The 27314-nt window shown below is 47.0% G+C and overlaps 1 protein-coding gene across 4 annotated transcripts in view; it reads right to left on the minus strand.

Moving 5' to 3' along the window:
- The window catches only part of Lars2 (leucyl-tRNA synthetase 2, mitochondrial), a 145218-nt gene that overhangs the window by 2106 nt on the left and 115798 nt on the right, over positions 1–27314 (minus strand). For all 4 annotated transcript variants that reach the window (XM_047531622.1, XM_047531621.1, XM_047531623.1 and 1 more), the window contains exons 15-20: positions 23319–23419; positions 20105–20287; positions 18268–18437; positions 16370–16447; positions 12116–12227; positions 3035–3162 (exon numbers count right to left, since the gene is read on the minus strand). In XM_047531622.1, coding sequence (XP_047387578.1) covers positions 3035–3162; positions 12116–12227; positions 16370–16447; positions 18268–18437; positions 20105–20287; positions 23319–23419 — 772 coding nt within the window. The remainder of the gene's footprint in view (positions 1–3034; positions 3163–12115; positions 12228–16369; positions 16448–18267; positions 18438–20104; positions 20288–23318; positions 23420–27314) is intronic.

A 27314-nucleotide genomic window follows, 5' to 3' on the forward strand; every position in this document is an offset into this window, starting at 1 on the left:
TCTGAGGCCCAACGCAGCAAGCACAGGAAAGTGGATAATCTGCTGAATCCTCTCTCTCCTGCCCAGACCCCCCCTTCAGCTCCAGGTCTCTGGATGGAGGTTGGCCTCTGAGGCAGCGACTTTCCCAGCCCTCAGCCGCCCTTCCTGTGCCCTTTGCCCCAGCTGCTCCATGGCCCACAGTCCAGGGTCCCTGGGGACTCGCTCCCCCCATCTGATGTTCTGACACCCCTGTCTCCACTGGGGACATGCTGTTCCTCTTTCAAAGCCAACACCCAGCTTCTTGTCCTCGTGACACCTCTTCTAATCTCCCAACAGACAGAAACAGCAATGGCGAGCTGGCAGCAGTCACCATTCACTGAGTGAATTCTGGACTAGTGAGCTATTAAGCCCCGTTCTGCCACTGTTGTCTCACCGTCGGAGGGGATGAGTCCAGGCTGTAATGGCAGGCCCACCCCCAGAACCACCGTATGGAGTAAATGAATTTGTATCTGGAGAGTCCTAGGCCATACCTGGCCCTTCATTTGCGCCAGCTACGAGTTAGTTAGCATGCACAAAACCAGGGAAGCACTTTGGCCATTATCCCATCTACATGCCTCAACAACAGGGGGAAGCTGGCATGGGGCTGTCTCCATTTTATAACGAAGGAAACTGAGGTTTGGTGAGTGTCTGAGACCCTCACCCAGCATAGTCCAAATCCCAAGCTCTTATATCTTTTTTTTTTTTTAATATATTTTTAGTTGTTGATGGACCTTTATTTATTTTATGTGGTGCTGAGCACTGAACCCAGTGCCTCACACATGCTAAGCAAGTGCTCTACCACTGAGCCACAATCCCAGCCCCCAAGCTCTTACACCTTGACCTTGATGCTGCACGAACTCTGTGTGTGAGAAAACTCACATGCCCTAGACCTTGGTCCCTTGGCGCTAAGCTCCTTGAAGAAAAGGGCCTTTTCTCTGTAACCCAGGTACTTGGCAGAGTCCAGCTTGTCTTGGGCACAAAGACCACATGGGGTTCAACTGAACTACATTACACTGAATGGTGCTTGCGGCTTCTCTTTCAAGATGGGGCACCAACCCTGAAATCTCTCCAGAGTCAGCAAGGGACCACTCCAGATGTCTTGTGTTGGCACACTGCCCCACCCAACCCTCTCAGGCTGGGTACAAGCTGGGAGCCTTAACTCACTTTTAATTTGGGGTTTACAGTTCAATGGTCTTCTAAAATTATTTTACTAATGATCAAAACTCAATTTGATGATGTTTCAAACAGAAATTTCGTGATAACTTAAAATAGAAGTACAATCCTACCACTGGAAATTGTAAGCCATCATTTCTCAACTGTGTGAGGGCAAGTTTTTGCGGGTACATGAGTTAGCTATTTCTTACCAACATTACTCAAGTTAAAGAAAGGTCCTCTCTGAGTTGGGTGTGAGGGCGCCTGTAATCCCAGTGGCTCCGGAGGCTGAGGCAGGATTGTAAGTTCAAGGCCAGCCTCAGTAATTGAGCAAAAGCCCTGGCAACTTAGCAAGACTCTGTCTCAAAATGAAAAAATAAAAAGGACTAGGGATGTAGTTCAGGGGTAAAGTGTTCCTGGGTTCAATCCCTGGTACTAAAAAAAAAAAAAAAAAAAAAAAAAAAAAAAGAAAAAAGTCTTCTCTGTGCTGCAAGGATGCTTTTGATTTTGAGGATTTTTGGAAGAAGCCTCCAAGGCAGCCTCACCTTTTTTGCCTCACAGTGGGACAGAGGGGAGGTGGGGGAGGCAGGACTAAGGGCCAGAGCAGGTGGTGGGGAGCTGAGCTGCTGTCAGGAACCCAACTCCAGGACCAAACACTGTCTTTCCAAATGATGACCTTCCCGCTGGACCTAGGGCTTGCATAGGTGCACAGAGCTGGGCCTGGCACCTCTGTGGAGCCTCTGTGGGGCATGGCCTCCCTCGCCCTGGGCAGGTTTAACTTGGTACAGTATGCATTCACTTTATTTATTCATTTTTCTCTTTCCTTTGTGTGTGTCTCTTTCTGCGTGTATGTGTGTGATGCTGGGGACCAAACCCAGGGCCTTGCACATGCTAGGCAATTCTCTACCGTGGAGCTACATCCCCAACCCTAAATCTAAGATTATAAAATAAAAATTTTATTTTGAGATAGGGTCTCGTTAAGTTGCTGGCCTTGAACCTGTGATTGTCCTGCATCAGATCCTGAGTTGCTGGGATTACAGGTGTGTGCCACTGTGCTTTAAGCTCCATGAGGGTAGAGACCCTGCCTGTCTTATTTGATTCTGTGTCCCCAGAACCTAGCACTGTGCCTGGCACACAGTAGGTACTTGGTAATTATTGAAGAGTAAATGATTACACCTGGTCACTTCTCCAAACTTGTTTCCTCAACTGCAAATGAGAATGGTAATGATCACCTTGTAGGGTGACGTGAGTCACACATTACATTTTGGTTGTGAATTACCAGGCCCACGTGGGGCTCAGAGGCAGTGATGTAAAATGTCCACCCCTGGCCTCTTTCCCTCTTCAACCACATCAGCGTACAGAAGAGACATTCCCTATAAGTGTGTCTCATATTAAATAATCAAATATGCAAGTGTTACAAAGAGATTAAGGGAGTTATTTCTGATATAAAAGGTTTAAACAATAAACTACTCTTGAATTTATGCTGTTTCAATTTACCAAAGGGGGAAAAAAAAAGAAAAAAAGAAAAGAAAAAGAAAAGAAACTTTATGCAGCTTTTCTAAAATAGATTTACAGTGAGAGGTCTTCCTGCATTGCCAGTGACCTCACCCCTGAACTCCCCAACCAAATAGCCACACCCAGGCCCAGCTGAATGAGCAGTCCTCAGCTGGAAAAGACAAATGGAACCTGTCAAACAGGGCAGGTTGATTTCTCTCCCTTCTAGTCCCTGAGGGCCATGAAAGCGTAATGCTCATAATGGTTCTGTTATGTGGTGATGCGGAAAACCAAAAGGCACTAGAAAAGGCAAGAGGCCTTGTGCTCCGTGCCTGGTCAGGTGGGCTGGGGGCTGAGCAGAGAGGCTTACCAGAACTGCCATCTGCACCACGTCAGGCTGCTGAAGGAACTCTGGGTCCACCGTGGGCCAGGCCTGAAGCAGCACAGTGGAGTCCCAGGCATAGTGGGCACAGAGCTTCTTGGGCACCAGCGCCAGGCCTGCAAGGCAAGACACGGAAGAGTTGGCCACTCTGTATGGGAGGTTCATAAGAGCAGGATGGAAGGCCATGGCCTGGACACAGCCTGGCCTGGAGCTGTCGGAGGAGGCTACAGAAGGCCACACCATGACTGCAGCCTGCCGTGTCTGCTTCATAGCCGCAGGTTTATAGGCAGCTCTTTGCAAACAGAACCCAGAGCTAAAAGATGAGTGGACATGCTGCTGGGGTGAGCATCTGGGAAAACAAGGCTGCCGATTTTCCCAGGTCATCTCTCTGCAGCTCTGATGGGGAAGGAATGCTTTGGAGCCAGCTTGCGTACTGAGGGGCCTTGGCTTCCTCTCTTGCCCGTGGATACTTGTGGTGTGAGAGGCCTCCCACCCAGCCCTTTACGCGTGATCACTGGAGTCGCTGGAGCCAGGAACGGCGGACACACAACCTTCTCAGAGGGAGCCTCACCTCCCCGCTAAACTTTCTCTCCCAGTGGGCTCTGTTATGGTTCAGACAGGAAGTGTCCCCCAAAGGCTTGTGTGTGGAAGCCTTGGTCCCCAGTACAGTGAAGTTCAAAGGTGGGTTTTCGGGGAAGTGATCAGATTACAAGAGCTCCGACCTCATCAACGGATTAACCACTTGATGGCAATAATGGGAGGTGGTGGAAACTGTAGGAGGTGGGACCTAGTTAAAGGAGTAGGTCCCAGGCCAGCGCTTTACCACTGAGTGGCATCCCCAGCCTTTTACAATTTGGAAAAATATTTATAAATAAAGATTTTCCATATTGTGGGATGAGGTCAAGATTTTCTTCTGTTCTCTTTCAGAGGTTTCATTTTCTTCCCAAGTTAACATTTAAATTTATTAATAATTAATTTTGTTTACAATTACAAAAAAAATCATTAAAAACAAACAAACAAACAAACATGGTCAACTTTCCAAACCCAATTGGCTGAACAAATCTTCCCTTACCTATTGATTTGTATCCATATATTGACACAAATATATTATCTCAGGGATTGTTTCAAGAGTGTTCACTTCAGAGCTACTCAAAGTGCATGTGTGCAGTGAGGTAAAGAACTTGGAACAGAATGTAAACTAACACATTGCTTCCTTCATTGAGAAAGTCCTGTTATGTTAAAAAATAATATGTACGTGTGTGTGTGTGTGTGTGTGTGTGTGTGTGTGTGTGTCTCTCTCTCTATGGAAAGAGATACAAAGCATATATATGTATATATACATGTATATAAAAATAAAACATTTTATGTATATAATGTTTTATTTTGTATATACGTATATACACACACCACCTCATAGAAAGCCAGCCCAACTCAACTGTGCACTTTGTGATGGCGGTTTACATCTTGGCACAGCTTCTTATCTTGTCATGGACTGGAACTGACAGTTCCCAGGCCAGCCTCGGGTCCCTGGACTACTCTGCATAGTGCTGGCACATTCTATTCTGGTGACCTCCATCTTTTTGTGCCAGTATCAGGGACTTACTTGTTGCAAGTTTTTTTTTTTCTCAGGCCCTTTCATTGTGAGCACGTGTGCTGGTCAATCAGTCAAAGGGTCAATGGTGGGAAGCGAAGGCCCTGAGGGCTGAGGATGGAGTGGTATAAGACACATGACATACTCCTGATGCCCAGCTGGCTCCTGGGCCTGCAGCTCTTGTGCTTCTTAATGAACCTATTCCATGTCTAACACATGTGCCTTTTGGCAAGAACAGAAAGGAGATTCCTGCTTGTTCCTTAGAGGGGAGTCTATTAACACTCCTATCTAAATGTGAGACAGAGGTCACAGAAGGCAGATAATCCTTGCTTTATTTTAGTGAGCTGGCCCAGTGTGGCCTGTCCCGTGACCCAGCTGCAGTGGAAGATTTCCAGAACCTCAGAATGGAAGCTGCACAGGATGCCTGTGAGATGAAAGGACCTTGGACACAAATGTTCTGGGCAGAAGCTGTTATAAATTCCACTTTAAAAAAAATGAGGAAGCCCAGCCTTCCTGGAGCAACCAGGATGCTTATTTATAGCTGCCTGGGCCCCTGCCAGCGTTTCCATATAGACAGGACTGGGGCCATCCTGTGCAGTGGGGAACAGAAACGCAGGATCCTGCAGGGTGTTCCTGCCTGCCTGCTCTTTTTAGGGAAGTAAAAATACCTGACATTTGCATGGCAAATACAGGGGCTTCTTTATGTGGCATAACCAAAGTGACAGATCAGGTGGAAAGCTGGTCTTTGAAAAGCGTATGGGGATAGTTGAACACCAGCTGGGAAGTGGCAGAGTCCTAGCAATGCAAGGCCACCATGCAGGGCCACTGTGGCCCACAGCCCACCCCTTTCCTTCCCCTCCTCGGGGACAGCTGAGCTTCCTGTGGAATAACCGAGGCATGCCGCCTCTCCCTCTCTGAGAGCTGGTGAGGTCACCATGGTACCTTGGCATGGTATGAATGCTGGGAGGGTAGTCATGGCTCCTGTGGGTGGCAGTTCTCTCCTGATGGCCACCTTTGGGTCTATCTCCACCCCCATTTCCCCACCTCCTGTCCTCATATACACCAGAAAGAAGGACCTGAGGGCTCTGTGGCCTCTGGTCACCCTGGGGTCTCCATTAGCCTTGACGATTCCTAAGAAATGCACAGGAAGTAAGGCTACTTCATTTTATCCTTTTCCCAGAGAAATGGTTTCATTGACATGATTTCGAGATAACAACGTCCACACAGCAAACACAAACACCCAGACAAAACAAACAACAACCAGTCCCCTGCCCAAACCAACAGAGCATCAACAGATAGGTTTTCTCCCTTGAAATAATCTCTCGAGCTCTCTCTCTCACACAAAAACACAGATGTCTACATGATTGGTATGTTTATAATTTTGGTGGCATTAATGGATCTAGCAAGACACTATAGCTGTAAGATTTCACAGCCAATGTTTTCTTTTTTGTGGTGCTGGGCATGGGACCCAGGGCCTCACACACGCCAGGCGTGCGCTCTGCCACTGAGCTGCACCTCAGCCCTCACAGCCATTTTTTGTAACAAGTTACAAAGAATGTTATTTCAAATTATTTTATGAAGAAAAATGGGTTTGTGCAGGTAGACTGATGCTTCAGGAGGAAGGGCGCCTTCTAGGGCCTCCCTGCTGTGGTCTCGACAGTAAGTACCAAAGGATGTCTTGGAGGTCATGCATGTTACACACTGAGGCAAATGTCAAGGAAGAACGGTCACCACAGAGCTCCAAAAGGGCCAGGAAAACAGAAATGTCTTATCCCACATTTTAACACCCTGGACTCTGGCTTATGGTGGCTCAACCTTATAATGGTATGAAAGCCACGCACACCCATCGGAAACCACATTTTGAATTTTGACCTTCTCTGGACTAGCAATACGTGGCCTGGCACTCTCATGGAGCCACGGATCCCAGTCAGCCACGTGACCATGAGGGTGCACAACCAGTGCTCTATAGAGACCTGGTCCTCAGGCATGTGTTCCGAGACACCCCCTCCCCAGGGAGTTGAACTTATTTTCTGCAGCTGGTTCTGGGCACTTCAGAAGCGGACACAGGAACACAGGCAGTGGTGTTAGTCAGGCACCAGACAGGCCTGTCCCTGTCTCGGTGCTCCTGCTGCTGGACTGCAGGAGAGGAGGCTGCCTCGGATGCTTGTGGGGTGAATGGCTACCTCTGGCCAGATGTGGGCGTGTGTGTCTGAGTGCACGCACGCGTGTGTGTGAATTAAAACCTTCAACTAGAAATAAATTCCTTTCTCCCTTCCTTCTTTCTTCTTCTCTTAGGAGCCACTATGTCCTAGAACTAGAATCTCAACACTCAGGACTTGGGAGTTTAGAGAGGCAATAAAAAGAGCAGCAACTTTATGGTGAAATAATTTTCAGTTCAACAGAGAAATATTAAGAGGTCCCATGTGCCCTTCGTCCAGCCTACCCATCTGGCATAATTATAGCACAATATCAAAACCAGGAAGCTGGTACAATCAATCCACAGTTTGTTCAGACTGCATCAGGGTTGTAAGAACTACCTGTGTGTGTGTGTGTGTGTGTGTGTGACTTCACATGCTCCCCACCCGTCAAGACCCACGACTGCTTAGCAACACAAGGCAGCACCCCAGTGCCACCGTTCTGCAGCTGCTGCCCCTCCACCCAACCCCAACCCCTCACAACTACCTTCGTGTTTTCCATCTCTATTTTCTTTTTTTCCCCTTGGTTTGCATTCCTGCGAGTGGAAAGTGCTCTACCACTGAGCTCCATCCCAGCCCATTTTAATTTTTTAGATTTCAAGAGTGTTATATAAATGGCATCACAACAATATATAAGCTTTGAGCCTGGAGTTTTTCACTCAGCATATTCCCCTAAGACTTATCCAATTGTTCCTGTTGGATAGGTCATTTATTTTTTTGTTTTTATTTTTGCATTTGTATTTTATTTTATTTATTTTTTTAATTTTTATTTTTACAGACTGGATAGGTCATTTTTGACGATGATGAAACTGCCTCTTCAACAAGAGTCGGACTAATGAAGTCTCTGATTTTTTGCTTTCTTTCTTTCTTTTTTGAGATGGAGGCTTGCTGCATTGCCAGGGCTGGCCTCAAACTCGCCACCCTCCTGCCTCAGACTCCTGAGTAGCTGGGATTACAGACATGCCACTGTGCCTGGCTCTGCTCTTCTTTCCTTCCTTCTCCTCCCTCTCTTTCTCCCTCCCTCCCTTTCTCTTCCTTCTCCTGGTCTTCTCTCGCTGGGGATCAATCCCCAGGCCTTGCACAAGCTAAGCATGCATTCTACCACTGAGCCCTACCCCCAAGCCCCAAACTTCTGCTCCTTAACCATCCACCAATGAAGGAAGTATTGAGCAGAACAGAACCAGCAACTCTGAATACTCAAAATTTTTCCATGCAAGCAGCTAACACCCTCATCCGGAGAGGACAATTCTACATTCATAAACAAAAGATAACATTGCAAATTCAGATGTGGTGTCTTTAGCTTCCCAAGGCTTCAGGCTTCAGGCTTCAGGCTTCAGGAAGGAAAAAAGATTTCCTCATCCTGCTGCAGTCTGTAAACGGCCAAGCTGCTGGTTCTGTTTCTTACTCAAAGTCCCCATTTACCCTTGAGGCAACTGACAGAACTGTCAGGCTGCGAGTCCCGTGGGCTTCTCCAACATGCTCCTTCTATCCATCCAGTGGTGGCCACTGTGCCAACAGGACTTCAAGTCTGCCCTGGAAAACAGATCTCACCTCTGCTGCTCTGCAGGGAGCATCTCTCCTGGGAGAAGTAGCTTCACGCGGGACTCTGGGAAACGGTAACTTCTGAATATGCCATGCCATTTACCACATTCTCTTTACAGTCATTCTGAGGTTATCGTTCTAAGTTGTAAGAATCAACCAGAAGCTACGTGGAAGGTGAGTCTTCTAGAATAAATGGAAGGTGCATAAAAATGGTCCAGAGCTTTAGAATGGAAATGCCTGAGAGTGAGGGATGACAATGATGCCCTGATGATACAGCGCTCCTGCCCTGGTCAGCACCTTGCTCCAGGTCCTTTATCGTCTGCTGGGAGAGGCAGGAAGGGATCATGTCCCCTTTCTTTCCTGGGAACACCCGACTACACCTGTGAGTTAATGACCAGGGTGACATGCTGGGTGTGTGAGACTCCTCCCTCAACTGGTGGCACCCACAGCTGCTCACTTAAAAAGGTTGGCACACATTGGGGGAAGAGCGGGAGGCAAAGGTTAAATGTTGCTTTTCTTGAACTCAGAACAATAAGCTGTGATGGACTTGTAAAGCTTTAAGAAAGATCTCCCCTTGAATGAACGCAGGCTGCAGTGCCCCCTCCTCCAACCGCCCGCCCCAGCTTTCCCACAGATTGCTCAGATCAGAACCTGGCCCACAGTATGTGCTCGGTAAGTGTTTATAAAATAATGAATGAAATACTGTAGAAAAACTAAGTTTTAATCTGATCTACTCCTCAAGATCAAATAGCTCACAACAACAACGCGGTCACGTGTAGGAAAAACCACGGAGCAAAGCACAAAACAGGCTAGTTTCTGTCACATCACTTAAGTGTATGTCATGCCAGAGATGTGTCACGGAAATGAAGGACAGACTGGACAGGGACCTAGACAGAGCAGACCTTTGTCCCCCGTCCCCATTCCAGATGCAGAGACTGGAGGGGAGTGCAGGAGGGAGTCTCTGAAATCCTACTTACATCAGTCCCTCTGGAAAGAAGTAAAATGAAGGCAGCAGCAGATAGCGTGGGACAAAGAAGATGAAGTGGAAAGAGGCGTACACGCTACGTGAGTCGGGGAGTTTATTACAGGAGGCAGGAGGTTGAGGCAGAAGGATCACAAGTGCCAGGTCAATCATGCAACTTAGTGAGACCCCAGAGGCAACCAGTCCACTCCGTGAGGTCAGCAAAAGCCTCACTCCCCAGCTTGAAGAGCATGCTGAGAAAACTGGGCTTAGGAAAATAATTGTAAAATTCTAAATAAAACACCAGCAAATAGATTTTTTTTTCTCCCAAATTCAATGTAACAGTATATTAAAAGTCTACTACAAACCGGGTACAGTGGTGCACAACTGTAATCCCAGCAGCTTGGGAGGCTGAGGCAGGAGGATCATGAGTACAAAATCATCTTTAGCAACTTAGCAAGGCACTAAGCAACTCAGTGAGACACTGTCTCTAAATAAAATATAAAAAAGGGTTGGGGATATGGTTCAATGGTTAAGCACTCCTGGGTTCAATCCTCACTACCAAAAAAAAAAAAAAAACAGCTACTATATCAAGGTCCAGATGAATTTATCCCATAATATCTTCATATTAGGCAATCAGTCAGGCATAAATCATATCAATCCCTAGATCTGCAAAAACAAAAACTTAAAAACAGATGCCAGAGGAAAAAAAAAACCTTTTTTTGGTACTGGGGATTAAACCCAGGGGTGCTTAACCACTGAGCTATATCCCTTGGTAAACTGCTGAGGCTGGCTTTGAACTTGCAATCCTCCTGCCTCAGCCTCCTGAGACTCTGGGGTTATAGGCGTGCACCACCATGCCTGCCAGTAGAAAAATATTTGGTGACTCAGAAATAGGTATGTTCGTGGAATATTTGAGTAAAGCAATCATAATATGACATCTAGAAAAAAATAAGAACAAAAGCAAAATCATCAATAGAAGAAAAAGAAACAAAGTACTATACGTATAACATGCATACATCTTAAAAGCACTATACTAAAAGAATGAATGAGACAAAGGATTATATGACTTCATTTATAGGACATTTCTGGAAAAGGCAAAACTCTAGAGACAGAAAGCACGTCAGTCATGGTGCGGGTGGGAGAGGGCATGGGACTGATGGTAAGAAGGACCTTTTTGGGGAATGAAAATGTTCTAATGCTGGATTATGGTGAGGCTTACACAAGAGTATAAATGTACTTATGTCATCAAGTGTATATGAAAAGTGGGTGAATTTCACATTATATAAAATTACAAGAAAACGAAGCAAAACTAAATTAGGTACATGGCGGTGACCATGACCCCGCACTAGGGTGTGACAAGGGTTGCTTATTTCTAGAGGGTGAAGGAAGGGGATTTTTATTTTCAGTCCCTGGCATCTGGGAAGTGGCCTGGCAATCACAGTTGGGTCTCAGAGTCATTACAAGCTTGCCTGGTGCTCACAGCTGGACCACATTATCCTCCTGTTAGACACAAATGATCTCACAGACACCAACATCAGCAAGGTCACGGTGAAACCATGATTAAGTGAGACAAAGCAAGACCCAGGTGGCATGGAATGGGATGGTGTGATTTAAAAGCTATGAGTTATTCATTTCTGGAATTTTCCATTCAATATTTTTCTGGTTTTGTTTGTTTTGCAGTACCACATTAGGGAATGAATCTAGGATCCTGCATACTAAGTTCCTCAGCCCTTTTCTTCAATTTTACTTTGAGATGGGGTCTCATGTTGCCCAGGCTGACCTTGAACTTCTGATCCTCCTGCCTCAGCCTAGAAGTGGTCAGGATGAGGGAGTAGTGTGAGCCACCACACCTGATTCATTTACTATTTTAGAACCTCAGTTGACCTTGGTTAACTGAAATCTTGGATAGTGAAACCACAGATAAGGGGAACCACTGCATTTGACCATTCTTGGCTCCTCACTGGTCAATATGCATTTTTTCTGTGTCACCATATCAGTAATTTTTTAAAATTTCTGATTGATTGTGGAGCCGGAGATAGATCCCAGGGTCTCACACATGCTAGAAAGTCATGTTAGTCAATTTAATTAGGAGCACTCTTTTATGTAAATAAACTACTAAATCAAATGCATTACAGATTGACTATTTCTAGAAATATCTGAAGACTTCCACTCATGACCTTTGGTGGCTTGGTTACATGTCTCTTTGCCTATTCCTATATGCTTGGCCCAATTCCAATTTGAGGATCTATATGAAGTTCCTGATTCTCTCTGGGTCAACACTACCGATGTGGAAAGAATTCTAGGGAATGAACAGTCAGACCTGCTTTGGTGCCTAGATTAGGAGTAACCATTTGGAGTAGAGGACTGAATCTTGGTATAAACAACATTTTAGACTAGTAACTTAATTCCAGATGCCCTTTCTCCAACTGTAAAGTAGGACCAAACATGTGCTTCTATCTTAAAAGAACATACAAGGCCATGGTGTGGTGTGTGGACGCTGGTGGGCTGAGTCATTAAAAGGAATGTTCTTTGGAGACATCAATATTTGCATTAGTCTGGGCACATTATTCCAAAGTGAATGTGTCTTTCTCTTTGGCAGGGGTGAACATTTCAACAAAGAAGTACCACATCAGAGTACAAGACAGAGAGTGCTGAGTGTACATGCCACATATTGGACCCCATGGCTGAGAATATCTGAGCCCTGATTAATGTTCCAGGAAGAGGCAGGGCACCTCCTGGTTAGTAGCAAAAAGTCAAACAAGGACTCTCCCACATACCTGCCCAGAGTTCCGAGGTTATGTGAGGGGCCATCGGGGCAGCCATCACCAGCAGGGCACACAGAGCATCCTCAAATTCGGGGCTATGGAGAACGACTCTCTGAGAGGCTTGCTAATGAGGAAGAAAGAACAGTGTGAGAAGACTGAGGTGTCGGAAATAGGATGACTAAGAAAAGTCATTAACTAATCTCAAGTTCAGAGACAGAGACAGAAAGAAACCCTCTTCACTGCCCTTTTTTGCTCAGGACAAAGGATGCCCCCACTTAATCAGCAGTATAAAGCACATAGCAGCAGCGGCAAAGGCGCTGCTCTTCTGAGCCTTGACCATGCCCTTGGTGTGATGGGAACTCGCCTCATTCTCACAACACCCTTCAAGGGCAGGATTCTTACCCCCTTAGACAGGTGGAGAAGCTGAGCATCAGAGAGGGCGCCGCCTGCCTCTGGGCATGCGGTTAATCAAACCCCAACCTCTCTGCCAGGTTTCCTGTGCGCTGCAGGCCCAGACAAAGGCACAAGACCTGCTCAAAGGTACCCCTGACCCCCAGGGCAGGGGTCCTCTCTACCTCCCAGGGACCTCAGAGACTCCCTTCTCTTAACCAGCTGGGCCAGGTAAGCATTCATTCCTCCCCGAGGTGTGGCTAATCAGCTATCCCAGTCAGAGTCTCTCAGCTCAGAGACAGTGACTCTCGGCAGGCTTTCAGAATGAGGGAACCAGAGGGCAGACTCTGCTCTCAAGGAGAAAACTGACAGAGCACTCAGGATGTCACAGGGTTCAGTGGAGGGCGGGAGGCAGGGAGCAGGGTGATCCACACAGCTGGGTGTCAGCTGGGTATATAGTCAAGGGGCGGCCCAGGGAGACATGTGGTCCTGAGGTGGTTCGATGAAGAATGTTGCTGGAAGGACTTTTGAGGAAACTGGCATTCTCATGAACCTGGGGAAGCCATGATAGAAACCAGCCAGGCCTGGTTATGGCAATCAGTACATGTTCAAAACACCCCAGGACAATTACAACTGAAGTTTACTTGTATGGTATATTTGTAAAACATAAAAAGTAGCGTCCAGTAGGGTGAACCCTACTTTAATCCCAAAGACTTGGGAGGCTGAGGCAGGAGGATTGCTGCTAATAGTTTTAATGCACATTTCTTGTCATATAACAGCTAACCTCAGTTGCCCGGGCAACTTAGTGAGAACTTGTCTCAAAACAAAAAGTAAAAAAGGGCTGGGAATGTAGCTCAGTACTAGAGTGCACCTGGGTTCAATCCTGAGCACCAAAAAAAAAAAAAAAAAAAAAAAAAAAAGTGCCATACTTAAAGACATGTAAAAGGGCTAACATTTATTTTAAAAAAATGTACTTAAAAGGTTAATATTTTTAACTTTTTTCTAACTTAAAAAGTTCATACATAAAAAGTTTTACATATTAATATGAAAACAACTCAAAAATGGTCAAAGCAGCTGGGTCGGGTAGTGCATGCCTGTAATCCCAGAGTTCTGGGATGTCCTGACCCGCGGGACATCAATGCAGGACGGCAAATCTAAGAGAGAAGGAATGAAGGGACAAGAGACACAGGGAGTGACAGCAAGACAGGAATTCTGATCAAGCTGCAAATTTTTATTGTTCTCAAGGGTATTTATGCTGAGGGAATGAGGGGTATGATGAGACACAGGCTGGTTGGCTGTGTTTTTCTTTTGGGCTCCTGATAAGGTGCAAGTTCACGCTGGCGGGAAGGTGAAATCCCAGAGAGAAGCGGGGGCGGGCCATAGGCAAAACTATCAGCCGGGAGTGGGGAGCGGTCAGCCGGGAGTGGGGAGCGGTCAGCCGGGAGTGGGGAGGGGGCGCGCTCCGGGAATCCGTCAGCCTTCAGCTGCAGGGTGTTTGCACAGGGGAGGCAACCGCAAAATGCTCCCTGGGCTGCTGCTTATCATAAAGGTCAGAATGTCCTCAGAATGAGAACTTCTTCTTGGTCCCTGACACTGGGAGGCTGAGGCAGGAGGATCATGAGTTCAAAGACAGTCTTAGCAAGGCCCTAAGCAAGTCAAAGAGACCCTTCCTCTAAATAAAAAAATATAAAAAAGGTCTGGGGATGTGGCTCAGTGGTTAAGTGCCTCTGGGTTCAATCCCTGGTACCCCCCCCCAAAAAAAAAGGGTCAAAGGATCTGAAAAGATAATTCACAGAAAATGACAGAAACAGCTGATAAACTCATGGGGGTAAAATCTGCCCTGCTATCTTAAAATGTGTATTAAAAACACAATGTGCCTTCTCTTTACCTATCAAATTTTCAGAGGTTTTGAACATGATTGCTCCATTGCAAAGATGGCAGGACAGATCTTTCACACCACTGATGGGCAGTTTACAACCCTCAGGACACTCTGGCTCTGAGGGCCTCAGCCTGTGCCTGTGTACACCCTTCAGCCCAGGGTGTTCCCTGCTGATGATTCTGAATCACAGGATTTGGAACTCCAAATGTCCTCCCATGGGACAATCGTAAAATGACTTACGTCATATCAAAGAGGAGGAAATATGTCCCCATCATTAACATCATTTCCTCCAAGAAGACTTAATTTCAGAAACTGTTCATGAAATACGCCTAAGTAAAAACATGATTCCCAAGGGTCCGTGTGGGCTGGGGACGTGGCTCAATGATGGAGAACTTGCCTACCATGCTCAAGGCTTTGGGCTCAACTCTCAGCACTGAAAAAAAGAAAAGAAAAAAAAAAAAAAAAGAAAGAAAGAAAGAAAAAGAAAAAAAAAAAGTCCACGTGATTAAAAATCCCAGTCATGAGAATGCTATGTGTACTAGTGCAGACGTACAGTTTTACATTTTTGGAGAGAGGCATAAGATAGACTTTTTGTTCTGGTGGTACCATCGTGAGTGGTTTTGTATTTCTCAAGGGTTCTGGGCTACGTGTTGCTATTTAGTCAGGGAAAAACGGGCAAACATTATAAAAAACTGAATTAAAAGTGAAACATCTGCCCCCTTGCAGCTGTTTCTGCCCACAGCCTCCCTGGTAGAATTTTCTATGCCTTTACACATGAAGTCATGTTCAAACATTTTAGGCAGTTTTACAAAGATCATATGTACATATATCTTCTATTTTTTTTTTTTTTTTTAGATAGGGTCTCACAGTGTTGCCCAGGCTGGCCTTGAACTCTTGGGCTCAAGGGATCCTCCTGCCTCAGGCTCCCGAGTAGCTAGACTACAGGTGCACACCACCAGGCCCAGCATACCCTCATTTTTTAAAAAAAAGAAAACCATGTATAAAATTTTTAGTATCTCTGCACCCAAAAGAATATATCATATGGGCCCTACTTTTTAACTTTATTTTTATTGCCATACTGGGTACACTCTACTACGGAGTTACCCACCAGCCCTTTTCTTTTCTCTTTCTTCTCACTAAGTTGCCCGAGTGGCAGGGATTACAGGTGTGCCTGCTGCAAATGGTTTTAATGCACATTTCTTGTCATCTAACCGCTGACCTCAGTTGCTGACAAATTCTTCCCTGGCAAGAAAAATGGGAATCCTGTTGTAGCAAGATGAATGGTACTTAAAAGGCTGGTTTTTGTTTTTAGTGAGAATAATTCTGATCCATCTAGATTAAATAAACATAAAATATAACTGTGTTGGGAAAATATCACAATTCATTCAGGAAATCAGGCCGCTGGGGACTAGGAGCCAAAAAAGAGAGAGGCCTGAGCCTGGTCTGCACCTGTCATCTCACTTCTCTGGGCTTCCCTTGTTTTGTGCTGGGGATGAATCCAGGGCCTCATGCATGCTGGCGAGTGCTCTACCAGTGAGCCACGCCCCAGCCCCTCCATGTCTTCATCTGCAAACTCCTGGGGAAGAAGGGGGTTTGCATCATGCGATCTTTTAAAAATGTTCCAGTAATAAGACTAGGTGGTGACTATGGAGAAACAAATTTTTTTTTTTCCTTTTTTTGAGGAACTGGACCTTGTGCATTCTAGGCAAGTGCTCTACCACTGAACTATATCCCTAGGTCCTTTTTTGTTTGTCTTTTGAGACAGGGTCTCACTAAGTTGTCCAGGCTGGCCTCAAACTTGCAATCCTCCAGCCTCAGCCTCCCAAGTTCACTGGGATTTCAGGTGAGTGAAAGGCAAGAAAATGCTTAAGACAACAGAATTGCACTGAGGAGGTGACACTGTAGTGCTGCTCTGTCCACAACCTGGGATCCCACAGGCTCAGAATCAACTTCCCCCCTCTGCTACCAGCAAAAACACTCACCTAGAGGGCACTTACCAAGAGGGCACTGCTGAGTCCCATCAGCTGAGAAACTGCAGAATTCAGTGAGAAGTCCTCTGTGAAATGGCCAGTCACCTATTAATAAAAGTTGAATTATTCGCTTTTCTCAAAATTCCTTTAAACTTTCTGAAAAAATTCAAATTATAAAAAAGTGAAATTAAATGACTGCAAAGACATTTATAAATTTATTTACTATCTCAAATAATCATTATGTTTCATCAGCACAAATATTTTTTAAAGTTAATGCTGTTTCCACTATTTAAGACTTTTTTTCACTATTTAAGCAGTCCATACATCTTCCATGTCTCTGAGATAGTTTTGGTTCCCATAATAGGAGTTTAAGGAAACAATGTTAGTTGTCTGAATAGGAGGCAGGACCCCCTGGTGAGCAAACATCAAAACAACAGTAAACAGAGATGGGCCAGGGATGTCCCTTCTGCTTGGTTAAATTCACAATGAAGGTTCTTGGTATACAGGATAAGGTTAGCTTTACATTTTGAAATGTAGAGGCAACATAAGAACACTAATGTGATTTGTCAGCTTTTTCGTTTGTTTCAATTCTGACTATGGGCAAAAATACAGAAAAATAGAACTTCTTTAAGATGTCAAGAGTTTCTAACTTGTTGAAATAACTCAAGCCTATTATCTGACAGAACAGGAGAATTTGCCAGATCCAGAGAGAAAATACGTGCTCTGAAAACAATTGCCTGGCCATCACTCAGGTCATTATGCTCAATTCAGTGAGCTCTGCTCCTCCGCAGAGAGGTACAGAGGGTGGGGATGAGGTAGAAGAAGCATCATCAGGGCATCAGTCATCTGAACCTGAGTCCAGAGGAGTGACTGTGGCTGAACTTGCAAGTTTGAATCAGCACACTTTTTTTTGGTCAGTGCTGGGAACTGAACCCAGGGCCTGGTGCAAGCTTGGTAGGTACTCAATCAGTGGGTTCTATCCCCAGTCCTGAATCAGCACATGAAGAAGGAGGAGGAGGAGGAGGAGGAGGAGGAGCAGCAGCAGCAAGAGGGAAAGGGGGAGGAAGAAGAGGAGAAAGGAGGAGGAGGAGGAGGAGGAGGAAGAAAGCCTAAGTGTTATGGTTTGGATATGAGGTGTCCCCCAAAAGCTCACATGTAAGACAATGCAGGAAGGTTCAGAGGAGGAATGATCGGGTTGTAAGACTCTTAACCCCATCAGTGAATTAATCTCTGATGGGATTAACCGAAGTGGCTGAAGGAGGTGGGAATTGGGGCGTGGCCATGGGGTATATATTTTGCATCTGGAGAGCGGAGTCTCTCTCTGCTTCCTGATCATGTGATGTGAGCCACCTTCTCCCACCTCTGCCACCTTCTCCACCATGATGCTCAGCCTCACCTCAAGTCCTGAGGAATGGAGCCAGTCTTCTATGGACTAAGATCTCTGAAACAGTGAGCCCTCAAATAAACTCTTCCTCCTCTATAATTGTGCTGGTCGGGTCTTTTAGTCACAGCAACAAAACAGCTGACTAAAAAACACTATGAATTTGGGATAAGAGACACCCATTAAGAATTCTGTTTCTGTTAATATGACACAAGCAGCATGTCATCAGCGAGGTCCTGGATGAGCTTCTCCACCTGGAAGTGTCAGATACGGAAACACGGGAAGCAGGCAGCTCCCTGAGATCCAGTGGACTCTGTGATATGGCATTAGGAAGCCATTTCCTGAGGTCATCTCTTTCCATTACAATGTCTGACCTGTTGCCCTGTCTTTGTAAGATAACCACAGTAGAAGGAGCAAGTAGGAACAAAACTGCAAGAAGCCCCAGGAAGGTCCACCCCAAATCAGGGGCCACGCCCACCATGAGGCAAGGCTCCCACAGAGAGCTCAGTGACAGAATCAGCCAGGGTCTGCTGCACTTTCTGACCTGAGAGATGACCGAGTTCTTGTACTCCCAGAGCTTCCTGGCCTCGGCTTTCTCCGCTGGGCTCAGCAGCTGAGGCTTGGGGTCCTTCCCAGAAGTCCTGACCTCGATAAATCGGGTTGCCAAAGACCACAGGCGCTGCTGCCATCTCAGCACCCCAGGGAGAGCATCAGCTGAATTTAGTGGCAGTAAAAGAGACAGAGAAAAGAGAGCACTCATGAGAAGGTAGATTTGATGATAAGTAAGCCAAAACATGCACTTGTGAATGGGTAAGATGCTTCCCTGCGCCCACGGTCCTCCCTGGCTTCCAGCGTCTGGGAAGTCAGGCCAGGACTGATTTGGGTATCTCTCAGTGCCCCGGATATTCCAAGTACAGGACGGCAGAGCTACTCAGAATGCTGCCCACCAACTGTCCTGGGCCCATGATGAGATCGGAAGCTCAGTGGGGACGGGCATCAGTACACTGCTTCCTTGATTAGGCGGGCTTGTTGGGGAGCCAGGCGTGTGCTAGGGCAGGGTATGTAGCGGCTGTGGCTGGCAGGCTGTGCTTGGGAACGCACTGCCGTGGAGGGAAGAACTCTACCCAACCCCTGTCCTTCCAGGTATGCGTGTGTCACGCAGTTCAAACACACTCACCAAATCTTTGGGCGTGTGGTACTGGGGATTTAACCCAGGGATGTTCCACCACTGAGCTACACTCTTAGTCCCTTTTTAAAATTTTAAAAATCTGAGACAGGGTCTTGCTAAGTTGTTGCAATCCTCCTGCCTCAGCCTCCTAAGCCCCTAGGATTATAGGACTGTGCCCCCCCACTGGGCACTAAATTAACAGATTCACCAAATCTGTTAATGTGACCTGGTAAAGTCAAATGGCTTACATGTTGGTCCTGGGTCACACAACTGGCCAAACAAGGGCCACTCAGGTTTCTGTACTGTTTGGTCCTTGGGCCAGGTGTTCTCAAGCCTGGGTATACAGCTAAGTCTTCTGGGAAGCTTGTTAGAAATAGGTTCCTGGAACCTGTCCCATGGCCAAGGGCGAGGAGCTGACCCTGTGTCTGTCTCTGCTTTCCAAGCTCCCTGTGGTTCTGATGCAGTGTATGAGAGGACTAGCAACCATCACCATGGCTCCAGACTACACTCCCACCAGATAAGGGGGCTGAGACAACTGGGGACTCCTCAAACAGCATGCTCGCTTCACACAAGGTCAAGGTCCCAGCACTTCCCTTCCTCCTCCCACAAATATGCTTGGGGTAGATCACAGGAAGGATCTAGGTAGCGAGGTGCCCAAGATCATTTTACTTCACATCCTCTTAAATCTGAACCACCACAGAAAGAAAAATCCCCAAGGGGAGATGGAGGTGCTGGGGTTGCTGGGAGGCCACAGGTAACAACCAACCTAGGTCCCCACCTGAGGTTTTCTGCACTGCTGAGGGAGGATTGCCCTGTTCTAGAAAAAAAAACCTTCCGGGCAGATCCAGAGGATAGGCCTCTGTAGCAGAGCAGGTCTAGGAGCAGCACTGAAGCCCCCTGCGTCTGAGGCGACGGCTCTCCAGGAGTGGTCCTTGCAGAAGTGCAGAATTGCCACGGAGCCTTTGCAAGGCAGGTTCCTGGCTCTGCCCCGGAGACTGTGCAGCAAGTTCCCCAAATGATCCTGAGGCTCACTCACACTGGAGAGCACTGGCCTGAGGTGCCACAGGACACTGGGCAAACAGCTTCCCGCTTTATGGAGTGGAGTCCTAGAACTCTCCACTACCGTCTTCAGCGAAGTCATCTCCTTCCCCCAGCTCCTGCAGTCCAGGGCAGATCACAAGGGAGGCAGGCCGGGAGGGGGAAGGCAACTTACTCTTCACGTCCCACAAAATATCCTTCTCGGGAGGGGCAGCAAAAAGCAGGTAGAGCCGAACGGTGTCGATGCCGTACTGTGCGACAACCTTCTCAGGCTCCAGCCCGTTGTGCTTGGACTTACTCATCTTCTCCCATGTCACCTCCAGCTTCTCCTTTGTTTCTGCGTGAACAGGAGCAGAACCTAGGTGCCAAAAGAACACACAGGAACGCTAGTGATTCAGAATGAGTCTTCCAGAAACAGCCCCTCAGAAACCCCGGAGAGCAAGGCCGAGTGTCCATCTGAAGAGCAGAGTTCTTTCTCTCAACTCGACTCTCTTTCCCTCTGCTGTATTATGAATTTTTTTTAAACTAAAAACACAAACCTTCCTTTCATAAATACACACAAAGATATGATGACCTGTGCCAGTTTTTTTCTGCAAAACAATATCCCCTTTGTAAGCAAAATTATTTTTGTAAAAAAAAAAAAAAAAATAGGAAAGTAAAAAAGAATAAGAAGGGTTAGGGGGTGTAGCTCAGTGGTCAAGTGCTTGCCTGGCATACACAGGCCCTGGGGTCCATTCCAGTCCCATAAACAAAACAAAACACAAACTTGCACAAGTTACTGTTTTCTCTGGGGACTCAGGGTCTTGGAAAAGCTGAGTCCCCGAAGAGGTCACTTCACTCTGAGACCTGTTGCCCCTATTTATCCCATAGTCATCAGAGCATGATCTTGGTCGGGCACAGTGGCTCACAACTGTAATCCCAGCAAACAGGGAGGCTGAGGCAAGAGGATCATGAGTTCAAAGTCAGCCCCAGCAACTTCGAGAGGCCCTGAGCAACTTAGCAAGATCCTGTCTCAAAATATAAAAAGAGCTGGGGATGTGGCTCAGTGGCCCTAGGTTCAATCCCCAGTACTGAAACCAAAACCAAACAAAAACCCCCCAAACGAAAAAACTTGATCTTGTGCAGTCTGGGCATATGGGGGTGACTCGCCATGGTGGTCCCTTTGTGGTGTGGGTGACACCCCACCATGGGAAGTATCTTCTATCTTACCCACACACCACAACACTGTCCAGAGCTGCTGACAGAAGAGGCCTTAAAGGCCATGTTGGGATGTGGTGACCTTGTTGTAAGACCCTGTGGAAGGGACTGAAAGGACATAGGACAAGGCTAAGCCTCTTTCTCAGGAACTGGAGCTGACAGACAGAAACTGTTCTGATGTTGTTGGGCACCGGAGCCCCAGGAACTAAGGAGTGAGGGCAAGACTTGCCACTGTGGCTGTCCAAGGTCACTTTGTAAACTGACCTAACATGTCACTCATTTTACTTGTGTGCTGGGTGCACATGACACATCCTCGTGGTGCCACCTAAAGATCTGACAGGAAGATGCCTTGGAGGAAGGCTGAAGAGTCTAAGTCTGGCAGAGGAGAGAAAGAAGAACAGACAGCAGCAGGAGGAGGAGAGACAGGCTTGAAGAGAGATGGAGAAGGAGTGTGTGCTGGGGACAGGCTGTGGTTCCTGCAGCTGGGTCTGGGGCAGGTCCCATGATCCCTGTGTTAGGCCCACCTTCAGGTGAAATTCTGTCCCTAACTCAACGGCAACCAAACTCCAAGGGACTGATGTCTACACCTAAAAGCCAACTGGACACGCCAGGAGAGGTCCATCTGCTAAGGAGACAGAAACCTGCCCTTGCTGACTGAGGCTTTCTCGCCCAGGTGGCAAGTCGGTGGGGAGGGAAGGATGTTCGCAACTCTGACTGGCCCAGGACGTCAGGGCGGAGGGAGGCTGAAGTCCTGGAGCATGTTCATCCAGGCTGTGGTGAGGCTCGGAACCATTCCCTCCTCTACCCCATCCTGGGCGAGGACGAGCCTTTATAGCACGGTTGTCCAAATTAGGAAACTATATCTTTCTGGCCAGAGAAGTTGAGAAGATAGAAAATGGTGTTCTCTTAGTTAGGTGCAGTGGCACATGTCTGTAATCCCAGTGACTCAGGAGGCTGAGGCAGGAGGATTGCAAATTTGAGACCAGCCCAGGCAACTCAGCGAGACTCTCTCAAAATAAAATAAAAAGGGCTGGGGATGTGGTTCAGTGGTGGAGCATTTACCTAGCATGTGCAAGGCCCTGGGTTCAATATCCACTAAAAGCCCCACAAACACACACATAAAAGGTGCTCTCTTTCAGCAGATGAGGCCCCAAAATGTATGGTTTGGCAGTGTCTGGATTGCAGGCCCTGCTGATTCCCTTGGGTGGATGCCTTTGTGCAGTGCACAAACTATACAGCTCTATGTGGGCTGCCTTGCCCAGAACAGAGAGAGCATTTTACTAAGAGCTCAAATTTATAAGACTTTTTATGGTCTGTGCTGGAAAGACACTGATAATTTGTTTCTCCAGCTTCCTTTTATCCCACGGTCTACACAAACCATTCCAAACCCTGACACATTATTGCTTTGATTGGGTAATTCCATCAACTACTTTCACCTGAACCACCTCTTAGTGCTTGCCTGGGGGGCTCTGTACCACCTAAGGGGTGGCTGGGTGCACCTAGTCTCATCCATTCTGTACTGGTTTTTCCAAACTGAGTGGCTGAGTGCTGGGGGTTTTAACGGCTGCCTCTGTGCATGACCCTCCCCCTACCGCCTAACATGTCACTCATTTTACTTGTGCGCTGGGTGCACATGACACATCCTCGTGGTGCCACCTAAAGATCTGACAGGAAGATGCCTTGGAGGAAGGCTGAAGACAGAGTGGAGGGAGAGGGCCTGGGGGAGTGGGAGAAGTCCAGGGGGGAGCGCGAGGGGACGGGGGGTACAGAGGGAGTAGGCGGGGTGGAGGCCCTGTGGCTCTCAAATGCACCTCGAGGCCTTGTGGGGAGACGCTGGGAGAGCTGCGGTCTTGGAAGAACGTCTCCTGGGCCTGGGGCTCTGCCCGAGACCAGCTGTCAAGCTTGGCTGAGTGGATGCTGCCTCATGTATGGATGACAGCCCTGCTGGGAGCTGAAGGGACACTCCGGCTGGATGCCTGAGCTGCGCTGGAGGAGCAGCCAGCCAGTCCCAGGAGCAGCCTGCAGAGGCCCAGACCCAGACACGCTGAGCTGCAGAGAACAGGGGCCAACAGGTCTCCCTCCTGGATTTCCCACCCAGCCAGGGCCCAGAGGCAGCTGTCTTCAAGCAGAAGAGCTCCTGCTCTGGCCTTGGTTCTCTGCAATAGCCTGGAGCAGATGGGATGGGGCCTTACCTGTGAGGTCCACCTCCTCTCTCCGCAGATACTGTCCAGATGCTAGGCGGAATGTCTGCCCCTTGATAAGGCCCTGGGCCAGCAGCTTATGAAAAGGCTCCCTGAGGAAAGAGCAGGAAAAGAGAAGAAGGATGGGATACGAAGGATCTAGAAATCAGCGACACGTGCCGTACTTGCTGAAGAGTAGCAACAACTGCCCTTCATGAAAATAAGTCTGCTGACCAACCTGGAAACTAGCCTGAAGAAATCTGATGACATTAAGTCAGATCAGCCCTCTTTAATGATAGCCCTACTTTCTTTTTTTTTTTTTTTGTACCAGAAATTGAACTCAGTGGGTACATAACCACTGAGCCACATCCCCAGTGACTTTTTAACTTTAGCCCTTTTTTAACTTTTCTTTTGAGACAGGCCCTCAGTAAGTTGCTGAGGCTGGCTTTGAACTTGCGATCCTCCTGCCTCAGCCTCCCTAGCCGCTGGAATTACCAGCGTGCACAACCACACCCGCTGACAGTCCCACTTTCTACTATGGAAAGTGGAAAGAGCCTTAGGTCTCAGATTTGGAAGGTCTGGGTTCGAATCTCATTCTGCTTCTCAGGTAAGTCACTTATTGGCTCTGAGTGTCAGGCTGCTCATGTGTACACGGGGGAAAGGAAAGCCTGTCCCAAAGTGTTTCTGGGAAGATGGGACAACGGCAGGAAAAAACTTGTTGAGTTCTACAAAGGAGGGCCGAGAACGAAGGTTCCTTGCTTTGTTCCTTAGTTAACACACAGGGCTTGCCTACTTTCTTTAAAAACATTTTAAATCATACAAGTTAAACAAGAACCTGTCCTTTTGGTTCAGATCCTGGCTGGGTCTACCCCGCTTTGAGGAGGGGTCACCAACAGTTCTATGTACATCCCTGGAAGTCTGGAGTTTATGTACATGAATGTGTGTATACCTGCATATGGCTTTAAATCTTTTTCTTGATTTAAATAGGTGGAATCATGCTAAATGTTTGACTTTATGGTATTTTACATAATGGTATGAATCAATTTTTCCATAATAGTCTATATAGATCTATTTCATTTTAAAAACAGCAACCAAGTGTTCTACACTATAGATGAATTATAATTTATTTATAGTGTCTGTTTTTAGAAAGTCTTGAGTGTGTGTGGGTGGGTGGGGGGCACTGGGCTCTTTACCACTGAGTTCCATCCCAGCCCTATTTATTTCTTATTTTGAGACAAAGCCTCACTAAGTTGCTGAGGCTGGCCCTAAACTTGAGAACTTTCTGCTTTAGCCTCCAGAGTCACTAGGATTATAGACATGTGCCACTGTGCTAAAAAGTAGTTTTAATCACACTCTTAGTGGCTGAAAAGTGAAACAGAAACTTTCTTCAGAGGACAAGTTGAGGTTAACCTTCATGCTAAAATAATTTTAAATTTGAAAGGGTTTAGTCTTTTTTTGCAGGTGGGGGGTACCGGTGATTGAACTCAGGGGCACTCAATCACTGAGCTACATCCCCAGCCCTGTTTTGTATTTTATTTAGAGACAGGGTCTCACTGAGTTGCTTAGGGCCTCGCTTTTGCTGAGGCTGGTTTTGAACTTGAGATCCCCCTGCCTCAGCCTCCCAAGCTGCTGGGATTATAGGCATGTGGCATTGTGCGTGACTGAAATGGCTTATTCTTGTGAACCCACCTGATTCAGTTCTGAAATGTTTCAGCAAGAGCTACTGTGAAGGCTCACATGTGCACCAGCTTCGTGTTGTTCAGGACAGCAGGAGGAGGACTGTTCACTTAGGGGAGCAGAGTGACCTCCATGAACTTCACCAGCAGCATGACATGCCTTCCCAAAACAGAAGCCCTGAGGCACTTCAAGTTCATTTATACGATGGCAGGGTGGATCTTCTATCTGGAGGTCCCAAAACAGTGACCTCGAAAAGGCCCCACAGGCCAGTGCCTAACATTAGTGCCATGGGTAGCAGGAGACGGCTTTGTAAGTTTAATAGGATCCTCGTTTTTCCATGCAAGAATATCTAATTCAGATGGACACTGATACTGATAAGGCTCTGCCCCTGAGTTGTGTACTGGACAGCTGTGTGGATGGACAGAGGCTATTTGAAGGAAATTTTCTAGTGGATGCAAGAGGATGGAGAAGGCAGCTAAAAGACTGGAAAAGAGATGGAGGGTCAGCTAGAAGAAAAGGATTCCTGGTCTTTGCATTTTAAAATGTTGTTATGGGCATGTGTGCAAATGTATGTCTGCCATTAACAGTGGTGGCAGGAGAGCGGATACATTTTCAAGGTTGGAAAGATCCAACATACTTAACACTCAAGTGGAAATGTCATATTTTTGAGAACTTATCCAGTATAGGGTTGCATTATTTAATGTCACAGGACCATTGAGCATGCTATGCATTAATTTGGAAGAAATTCCACATGTGCACATAAAAATAATCACACCATTGTCTCAGTTCTAAAATAAACTTTTTTTAAACACTTGCAGTAAAAATTAACAAAGACAGGTGACTATATTAAACAAAGAAAAATATGGCAGAAAAACATTAAAATCAATAGGCATTAGCTAGAGATTTACAAAACAGAAAATACAACCTGTAAATAATTATGTTAGGGTTTGAGACTTAAAACTTCTGTGCCTCCCACCTCCTCCAAGATATTCTACTGGCAAGGTCACACTTGGCAGGAGAACGATGGCATTTTGTGTCACAGCTCACATCCCCAGCAAGATTCCCAGAAAATGAGTCCTTTACATAAAAAGATTTACAAATCGCTTGCACTTGGTTCTTCCACTGCCTTTTAGCACAGAAGCACAGTGAAGGAGGGCCGTGCTGCTACGGTTCCATTTTTGTGGAAGGTTGGCCCAGACACCATAAGGAACCTTGTGTCCTCAGGCCTTCCAAGTCCCCCCAGAGTTTTGACACCGAAGGACCCAGGTCTGCATTTTTCTGGCTCCTCTTGGAGTCAGGAAAGCAAGCCAGTCAGTGAAACTGCATCAAGGAGTTCAGAAAACTGTACCAGCAGACCGAATGTGGGCTTCTCTCTACCATCCCTTCGGTCCCTGTGGACCTTCCTGGCTTCTCTGCCCTTGTTCCTCAGAGGCCACATGGAGTGGCTGCTGGAACGTGCCACGCTCCTCAGCAACTCCGTGTCCCTCGGCAGGAATGCCTTCCCAGCTCAGCCTCCTCAAGAAGCCCAGATTCATCCTTAGGCACTGCTGCACTCGGGCATTCCCTTCCCTGGCTGGCTGTCCCTGTCCTCCTCCTCACAGTTCTGGGCCCTCCTTCGTGTCCTTAGCAGCCAGCACACCTTGCTGAGAAGCACGTGGCCAGGATGTTTTGTGGTCCCATGCCAAGACCAGCCCATCCAGCTCTACGCTCATCACGCCAAGGACCACTCCCCATTCCTCCTTCCAGTCCCAGCACCTGGCACTGAGCCAACTGATGGTGGGCTTCTTTAAAAACGTCACATGGTGATGAACAGGAGAACAGGTAGATGGATGGTGGGATGGAAGGAGAAGAACCTGGGCGTGTGCTATTTCTTAGTTCCTGAAGTCATCTTTGACTTCCAGTTAATTTGAGGTGCACCTGAATCTTTAACCTCATTTCATAAATGATACAACAGATTTCAGCAAAAGACAACATTGTGTGGCTACTTCAGATTGAACGGGTGAGCAAAGAGGCTGGATACAAATATACGCCAAAGCACGGAACAAATGAAGCTCGTATTCCACAAGGATGGGGTGCCGTCCTTTAACACCTAGGGGCGCCTTGCCCAGTTCAACTGGGGCAGATTTGGGCACATGGGGACACATGTTTTTGTTAATTTTTTAGATTGGAATTTTTGTTAATCTTTTAGATTGGAAGTTTTGCCTCAGATGACTTTACATGCCCAAAAGAAAAGAAACAAATGGTAACATTTCCTGACGCACTTGGTGCCAGCAGGCTCACTTGCTGTTACTGCCTTAACGAACTACCGTCTCTTCAGATTTTGAGGTTTTC

This window comes from Sciurus carolinensis, chromosome 17, assembly GCF_902686445.1.
Source record: "Sciurus carolinensis chromosome 17, mSciCar1.2, whole genome shotgun sequence".
NCBI classification, from domain to species: Eukaryota; Metazoa; Chordata; class Mammalia; order Rodentia; family Sciuridae; genus Sciurus; species Sciurus carolinensis.